This window comes from Sinocyclocheilus rhinocerous, unplaced genomic scaffold (assembly GCF_001515625.1).
Source record: "Sinocyclocheilus rhinocerous isolate Xijiao unplaced genomic scaffold, SAMN03320098_v1.1 scaffold917, whole genome shotgun sequence".
NCBI classification, from domain to species: Eukaryota; Metazoa; Chordata; class Actinopteri; order Cypriniformes; family Cyprinidae; genus Sinocyclocheilus; species Sinocyclocheilus rhinocerous.
In genome coordinates, this window is record NW_015632721.1 from 75,581 (window position 1) to 85,048 (window position 9,468).

The following is a 9,468-nucleotide window of genomic DNA, read 5'->3' on the forward strand; positions in this document are numbered from 1 at the left end:
TGTATTTTACCCCCCAATGCGATTTTTACTGGGGGACCCCCTCGAAAGCAATTGGGCTATTTTCAGGCTAGTTTTGAGTAGTAATTGGGCGGGTTTTGTAGCGAAAACCTGGCAACCCTGCACCAGACAGAGCTGTCGGCGATTCTTTCTATTGTGAAGTCATGCAGTGTGTAACCTCCTGTCATCGTTCCATGGTGCAATGTGAACACAGCAGCGACTGAATGCTACGCCAGATAGTCACGCAGTGTGAAAGCAACGGCGATCAGACGAGTTTGAAAATCGTGCAGTGTGAACTCGGCATTAGTAACACATACAGCTGTCCCCTCACCACAGTGCAACAGTGAAAAGGGACCCCTTTCAAACAGTGTCGCGTTCCGAACGTTGTTTAAGCGACATACATAAGCGAATACCGCATACGTATTGCGGTATTTTAAAAATTCATATCATTACAAAAATAAACACCGGGATTATAAATCCGTGTTAAAGCTACAAAAGTGATTTTTCTTTGTGTTTTGTTGTTTGATTAACATTTATGACACAGAAAGCAACAGGAGCATTAAACTGCTGTGAACCAATATACTGTTACACATCCGTTTTAAGCCATAAGCAACTGTGTTTAGGATACTTGCAGAGACATGCATTTTGACATAATTTCACACGTAAGTGTCATTTCAGGCACAAATAGATGAAGTGAAGGGAATTCGGTGTTCATGTGCATCTGCATGGCTCTGTGTGTGAGCACAGAAAACAGCGCGTGTTCATAATATCTCCAGATGAACACTTACTGGACTGAAGCAGCTGGGCTTTACTTGATTCTCCATCAATCATGTTTTAGAGTCTCAAATCTGATCCTCAGGATCTTTTGAGGAGCGTTTGTTTCCAGAAGCTTTACTTTCACTGTTCCTCAGCGGAGGAATGATCTTCACAAGCCTCCAGAACATCTCACATCTTCTGAGGAGACTTTCTTCATCTCTCAATCATTGCATTGCATTGCATTATAAATATCAGCATCTGCACCAAATTGCATATTTTTGCTCAGTTTGACTCCATATTCTCACTATATCAGACTACATTATTTATGAGCCATAAAAGCCTGATGTATACTCAACAGAAACACATGCATCTTTTATATGTTGTCTAAAGGTCACTAAACTGTTCTGTTAAAAAAAAAAACATAACATTAAACTAAAGCAAAGCTTCCAAGCTTTCAGCAACACATCAGCTTCTTTATTTATATAACAGGCTGTACAAAATGCCAAAATAACTGCTGACTATTTGTTTCAGTGCCCTATGACCAGATCAGCATGTGTTATTAGTCTAATATCAGAGTTACATGAATATGCAACCAAGCAGGGAAGAGTGGGGGCAAGTTGTCACAATTTAAGCAACCTATAAATGCACAAAAGCAGATGCACACTTTTGACCTGACAACTATCCCTATGCATTTAGGCAACATGTTAAACTACACAAAAGCAAAACTGATCTGCATCACAGTTTGACGTTTAAGCAGACAGAAAGATCTGTTCACATCCCATAAGAACAGTGCTTTTTTTGGGATGTGCTCGCTTTGTTCTGCATCGAGGCTGCTGGGACAAGTCACATTCTTGGCAGAGAAACAAATACGCTGCATCTAACTAGGGGCCTCTGTGTTCAATGGCCTATTTAGACGCCAGAGCCGCAGATTATATAGAAATACACGACTGACAGCTCTGAATTTGGCCAGTAGCGCTTCAATCCGGGACATCAAATCAGTGTAAAACATCGAGCGCCGGGTATAAAATGCAGAAATGTGTTTTAAAGCGGTTTGAAATCTTACAATTGCGATTTAAAACACGAAAGGGTGTTTGAAAAACAAATGTGGAGATATTTCTCCCTCTCATCAGCAGCTCGGAGCGATGGTCACACACACACACATGCATTATATGTTTTCAGTGCTTTTTTTTGTTTTTTGTTTGTTCTACGAGATTTACATATAATTTAAAGTAATTTATAAAATGTGCAAAATATGGTTTACATTGAGCCCACTTCTTCTTATGTATATGGAATTTTCCTAACAAAATAAACAAATGTATAATATGTTGTTCTTTACAATTCAAATTTTCGTTTTCTGTATAAAAAAGTACATCAAATATACAAATTTCTATCATACACTCTATTTTTCTGTTAATATAGAATTCCAAATCCTTCCAAAATAATCTCGAGTAAATACAATGAAAAAAAAGATGCAAAATAGTTTATTTTTCTTGACTATTTAAAACGGAATAAGAACCTAAATAGTGATTATTTTACGTCATCATGTCATCAAGTTAATTTTATTAGTAACTTTAACCGGTGTTTCACTTCATTACAATATATCTCGAATTTAAATAAATCAAATGTTTTCATGCTATTTAATAATAAAAATCATGTTTGTTAGAACCAACACGGGAAACCATTTCTTTCTTTCTTTATATTATTTTATTGTATTTTTTGAGGGAACAATAAGAACATTCTGGAAACCGAAATCTGGGAACATCACCAAAATCCTCGGTTCAGTCATTACGAATCGGACACGTGAACCCGATTCAGTCTCATTCATGAAAGAATCGTTCAGACCGACAGACTCATTGAAAAGATCCGACTCAAAAGAACGATTCATTAGCGAATCGGACACCGCTCGTGTATTTTATTTTGTATGGTGGTGCATTGCATACGTGTTGATTTACTGGCTTAATGGTCGGATTTGCATGTTTTCTGTTTATGCTTTCAGAGGATTTCGACATCGTGTGTTTACTCGAAGTGAAAGCAGTGCGAGGCTCTTTCATCGCTGAAGGGCGTGGACCCCATACTGCGGTGAGCCACGCGCGTGTGTTAGCCAATCAGAAACGCTCTCTGTCTGTCAATCATTTTGCGCGTTTGTTTTTTGCTTTAAAGGGCGGGGTTTGAGAAAGCGAAATTAAATAATAATAATAATAAAGAAGAACATACATCATATGTACTGTGAAGAAATATAAGCTAAGAAAATAAGGTAAGTGATCAAGTTGTAATCTTGACCCATTTAGGTTAGCCAACATATTATTTTTTCAGGAATGACATGGCTGCCATAGACACATGTAAAGTCATGTCACTTTTTTATGTAATTAAAGATGTAATTAAATTACAGCAAACCATTGTCACTTAATTATAACAAACCTGTAGAACTACAAATGTAAAAAAACACACAAAAAAACACTGCAATGCCAATATGCACAATATATTCATCATTCATCAAATAATTTGCTTTCAGTACTTTTTTTATTCAGTTCTCATGTCTTAACATTTTTAACAATGCAGATATCTATTTTAAACTTACTTAAAAACTTACATTGAGGACACTTCATTGTTTGCTTTGCATTTCTGTCTAATATTTTAAGGCATTGCATAATTGCTTGTAAAATGCAGGTAAATGTTCAATGTGAAATAATATCATCAGATGTATCTGCCTGCTGACATCCCATAATGCAGTGCTGCATAATCTGCCATCTGGCCATTAAACCTTGTCAGCACTGTACATGAATCAATGGCATTTGCATTATTGTTACATGAGGTGCTCAAATATGTACAGAAAATGCATTTGATTTTTTTTTACACCATCTATTGGCTTATTTCTCTTGCATTGTTATTTTCACAAATTAATAAATAAGGCTCATCTGAAATGTATTGTTTAAAGCTTAAATATGCATATATTTATTTATTTGGTAAATAGCCTTGTAATAAGTGGGATAATGTACAGCCAACCGGTCATGATCTCAAAATAAACGTCTTTACTTCACTCTGCAAGAACGACTGGCTACCTCTACATTATTCCTTGCATAAAGTACAGTATATATGTCTGTGCACATATATGCAAACTAAAAGCTTGATTTTTGTTACCTGCATTTGTATTTTAAAATGCTCAACACCAACATTCAAATTCATATTGACCCAGATACAGAAACTTCTGTCCAAAATAACTAATAAATACAATAATGCATTATAAAATATATTCAAAGCACCGTATGTGTGGAGCTAACTGTATGGCTTATGGATTGTACAGAAATCTGCATGAAAGTGAACAACATATCTGGCACAATTAACAGCATCAAACGGAACTGCAATCTGAAAAACTTGTTTCAAAACAATTTTGTTTGCTGCCGTTTGTTATGGAAGCCTGTTTCTGCCACAGGATAAAAGTCCGAATTGTGAGATGTAAATTCAGAATTGCAAGATTGAGACAAAAGTCAGAATTGCAAGATACAAACTCGGTTTGCAAGATCGGAAAAAAAGTAAAAATTGTGAAATATAAACTCAGAATTGCGAGATTGAGGGAATAAAAGAATTGTGAGAAAAAAGTCAGAACTGCGAGATACAAACTCAGATTTGCAATTCTGAGAAAAAAGTCAGAATTATGAAATGTAAATTTAGAACTGTGAGATATAAACTCAGAACAGAGAGATTGAGAAAAAAAATCAGAATTGCAAGATATAAACTCAGAATTGCGAGACTGAGGACAAAAGTCAGAATTGCGAGAAATAAACTTGAAATTATAAAAAAAAGTCAGAATTGTGTGAAATAAACTCAGAATTGTGAGATTGAGAAAAAAGTCAGAATTATGAGATGCAAATTTAGAATTGTGAGATATAAACTCAGAAAAGAGAGATTGAGAAAAAAATCAGAATTGCAAGATATAAACTCAGAATTGCGAGACTAAGGAAAAAAGTCAGAATTGCGAGAAATAAACTTGAAATTATAAAAAAAAGTCAGAATTGCGAGAAATAAACTCAGAATTGTGAGATTGAAAAAAAAGGCAGAATTGCGAGATACAGTATAAACTCAGAATTGCAAGACTGAGAAAAAAAGTCAGAAGTGCGAGATATAAACAGAACAGAATTCAGAATTTTTTCTCGCAATTCTGAGTTTACATCTCAATTTCTTTTTTTTTTGTTTGTTTTGGCCACGAAATAAACTTTTTTTAATCTCACAATTCTGTCTTTTTTCAGAATTCTGAGTTTATATCTTGCAATTCTATCTCGCAATTCCATAAGAATTAGAGAATATAAAAAGTTGCAGTTACCTCTTATTTTTTTATCCTGTGGCAGAAGCAAGCTTCCACAGTTTGTGGCACAGAAATAACACACCTTTAAAGACACATAAGATTGTAGAGTGTGTTTGCGCTCATTATTTCTGGTGTAGCGTGTGTGTGTGTATGTGTGTGTTTTCCTGAGGGTCAAAAGTGTGTGTTATGACACTGTGCTATCTGATGCAGAGCTTCTCGTTGGTACGGACACACACAAGCGGTGCTGCTCACTTCCCGCCACTGGAGAGGCTGATGAGACGACAGCGAGCTCTCCACCTGCAGCAAAAACAAAGACAGCTTGAATTACTCTGTAAACCCAACGAGAGCTAAAATACTGCCGCTTAATTCACTAAATAAAAACCACTTATGGAGTGCTGAGAATATGACTGCACAGAGCCATAAAACTGAATGTGCTTATGATGTTTTATGTCTATCGAGACGGCATCCAACTGGGATCCACATCTTGTAGACAGTTTTCAGAATCACCCTCCTCAGGGAGTATTATGAGCTCCCAGCACAACATGAGTGGAGCACTATTCCACAATTCAGACAAAGCATCTGTCACCATAAACTTATTTTATACACATGTATATATATTAAATAATAAAACAAAATATTGCACACACAGTGTGCAAAATGGACACAAATATTTCTTACCAGCCATACAATCTATCTATCTATCTATCTATCTATCTATCTATCTATCGATTATCTATCGACTATCTGCTCGATTATGGCAAATATCATAATCACGATTATTTTGGTCAATATTGTAATCACGATTATTTAACACGATTATGAGGGGGCCATATGACCAAAACTTTATATGAGTGATTTATTTAAAGATTTATTTAAAGATAGTGATACATATCAAATATATATTTCCTGTAAATAAGGTTGCTATGACGTCTACATTGTAGAGACCAGCGGAATTTCAAAAAGTTAAACTTACTATCTAACTAACCCATAGTTAATATAGGAAACCTGGTGCAGTTTAAATCTATGATCTTAATGTCTGTAACAATGTCTTTTAATCAGTGATGCTCACCTGTTCTCCAGCCTCTATTTGAGACTTGGTCTTGTCATGTAACTTTTTTCCCAGAATCCTCTCCAGTGTCTGTGCTAGAGGCTCATTAGCTTTGACTGGGCCCTACAAGAAACATGTTTAGGATTGACTCAATATATGCTTAGCATATCTATAAAGCCAGTTTGTGTTGTGTTTGAGTATAACTAGCTAATCTTCGTTCCAAAGAACAGTAATTATGATGATTTTCATGACTAACAGTCAAAAGTAGGGATGCACCGATGTATCGGTCGCCGATATTTATCGGTCGATTTTTGATTCAAAATAACAGTAAAGCAAATATGATGCTTTTTATGACGGTTTAAAAATCAAATGTTTAAAGTCTCTTCTGCTCACCAAGGATGCATTCATTTGATCAACAATACAGTAAAATATTTTAAATGTTATTATAATTTAAAATAGCTGTTTAAAATGTAATTTATGAATTAATTTTCAGCATCATTACTCCAGTCTTCAGTGTCACATGATCCTTCAGAAATCAAACCGTAAAATAAAATCTTAATTATTCCATATTTCTGTCCTGTAGTGTATTTATCTCAGATTTTCTGCATTCTCACCCCAGGAAGAGCCCAGTGTTTCTCCGCTTCCTCCCAAACGGCGAGAAACTCCAGCACCTTGTGTTCAGCATCACGCCACCTTCAAAAACAGACAGAAAGCTCCTCTAGCATTCCTCTCACGAACAGCGGGATGAACTAAGGACACGGGATGAATCGCTAATCTGCTATAATCCCACAAACGATGTGGGACTGTGTTGTTTTTTGTGCGTTCGGTTGTAAACTTCAATCCGATATGAGATTAGAGTTTAATTCCAGTGAAGATCAGGACATGAAGGGGATTTTAATTCACCTGGTGAGGATTGGGTGGAGAATGTGATTCGGACCCAGGGATTTCAGAGCCCCTTTTCCCCGAATCCCAGTCCTTCCTCCTGGATTCCTGTCAAATCCATTCATGAGAATAAAACTTAACACTCAAACGAATTAAATGCAAATTCAAGTAGGAGAATAAAGACACAGCTGCATCCCTGGACCACAAAACCAGTCATAAGGGTCAATTTTTCGAAATTGAGATGTATACATCAGCTGAAAGCTGAATAAATAAGCTTTCCATTGATGTATGGTTTGTTAGGATAGGACAATATTTGGTCGAGATACAACTATTTGAAAATCTGGAATCTGAGGGTGCAAAAAAATCAAAATATTGAGAAAATCAACTTTAAAGTTGACCAAATGAAGTTCTTAGCAATGCATATTACTAATCAAAAATTACGTTTTGATATATTTACGGTAGGAAATATACAAAATATCTTAATGGAACATGATCTTTACTTAATATCCTAATGATTTTTGGCATAAAAGAAAAATCTATAATTTTGACCCATACAATGTATTTTTGGCTATTGCTACAAATATCCCCCAGCGACTTAAGACTGCTTTTGTGCTCCAGGGTCACACATTACGTTTTGCATACCTGTACTTGTCCAAGACTGAAGTGTCAGAGCTGTGCAAAGAAAATAGTGTTTTTATTGACAAAAACAGCAAGATGAGAAGTACCGTCAGGAATGCTAAAACAAGCATTTCAAGAATTATAATATGTTTTCAGCACCAACAAAATTCAGTGAATGCATCTTCCTGTCATTTCTATTCAACTTCCTGGTTGTATATGCCAGAGACAATTCAAGGCAAACCCTTATTGTGTTTAAGTCCTCTTGGGAAGTTCATTTTTACGAGTGTGGAAGTGGTAATTACGACTTCAAGTGTGTTCAGATCACTTGGGTTGGAGCAAGATGACAACGTAGCTTTACTACATAAAATGTATCAAACAAGATTTTTTTACTTTATATCTCCTGTACAAAATGATGAATAAAGATGTGTGTTTTTGCTTTACGTTTTTATTCAATTTATGAAGAATTGAATTGATATATATTATACTGTTATTGTATAATATTTTGTACATGCAACATAGTTTTATTGTAAATGAAAAAAAAAAATCCATTCATTTTAACCCGAGTTAATTTAGTATAATGGAGATACTATTATAGTTTTCACTATTATTTCGAATTAGTTTTTATTTTTATATTTCCTCTTTTCATTTTTATTTTACTTAATTTTAGTAATTTAGTAATTTTTATTAGTTTTATTTTTTTATGTGTCTATATAGTTTTTTTATTTTTTTATTTTTAGTTATTTTAGTTTGTCAAGTTAAACTAAATAAAAACAGAAATGTTGCCTTGGCAACTAGCTGAAATAAAATATTTTTCATTAAAATTTAATGAACATTTTTAGTAATTTGTTGTTTTTATTAGTTTTTGTTTTTTAAAGAATTTTAAACTAAATAATAGAATTTTTAGTTGAAACTAAATAAAAAAATTAAATGTTGCCTTGGCAACTAGCTGAAGTAAAATATTTTTCATTTTAATTTTGGTTAAAATTTTAGTAATTTAGTTTTGCCAATTTTATTAGTTTTTTTATTTTAGTTTGTCAAGTTAAACAAAAAAAATAGAAATGTTGCCTTGGCAACTAGTTGAAATAAAATATTTTACCATTTAATTTTAGTTAAGATTTCATTAATATAGTTGTGTGTTTTGTCATTTTTATTATTATTATTTATTTTTTTAAATATGTCCATATAATTTTTATTTTAGTTTTACGTATTATAGTCCATCAAGTTAATCTAAAAAATAGAAATACTGCCTTGAGCTTGATCACATTAGAACACAGAGTCGCCATTTACTTTGAAGCATGCAGACTACATATTTAATATTGCATAATAATTGCACAAGACAATATCATTAAACACTTTGATTTTTTGCGCCGTCAGTGTAAAACTCACTCGCTGCTGTCCTGTTGATTGTAAACTGGAGGAAGGTATGGAGTGAAGTTTACCTGAAAAAGCAAAATACATGTATGTGTCACATAAGATCAAAACAATCCAACGTGATGTTGCTTAATTTGGTAAAATATGTTATGTTATTAATATCAGGCACCTCCCAGGGCACCTTCTCCTCAGGCACGGGGAAGCGTTTGACGGTACTGCCGGGATACTGAAGCTGACGTGCAAACGTGTGAGGAGCTGATTCCTCATCTGTCTCCTGTCCACTAGATTCACCGTCGTCCCTGTCAGAGCTTTTACCTGCTGGATGGACAGAGGACCTCATTTACAACAGCAGCAAACAGAAGCACTTTCCACAAAACAGTGTGCAAAATAAGTGACGAATAATTGGGAATCTAAAATACTCTACAGTTTTGAGGTCGCATAAAATAGATCAAAAGTGACAGTAAAGACATTTATAATGCTACAAAAAAATCTATTT

At 34.4% G+C, this 9,468-nt stretch overlaps 1 protein-coding gene across 1 annotated transcript in view; it reads right to left on the reverse strand.

Moving 5' to 3' along the window:
- Positions 1-4,999: 4,999 nt before the first annotated feature.
- trpm2 (transient receptor potential cation channel, subfamily M, member 2) overlaps positions 5,000-9,468 on the reverse strand; it is a gene marked incomplete at its 5' end in the record, with an annotated part of 36,480 nt that continues 32,011 nt past the window's right edge. The window contains 7 exons of the mRNA XM_016555864.1: positions 5,000-5,350; positions 6,123-6,224; positions 6,716-6,794; positions 7,005-7,091; positions 7,626-7,655; positions 8,988-9,040; positions 9,142-9,290. Coding sequence (XP_016411350.1) covers positions 5,225-5,350; positions 6,123-6,224; positions 6,716-6,794; positions 7,005-7,091; positions 7,626-7,655; positions 8,988-9,040; positions 9,142-9,290 — 626 coding nt within the window. The remainder of the gene's footprint in view (positions 5,351-6,122; positions 6,225-6,715; positions 6,795-7,004; positions 7,092-7,625; positions 7,656-8,987; positions 9,041-9,141; positions 9,291-9,468) is intronic.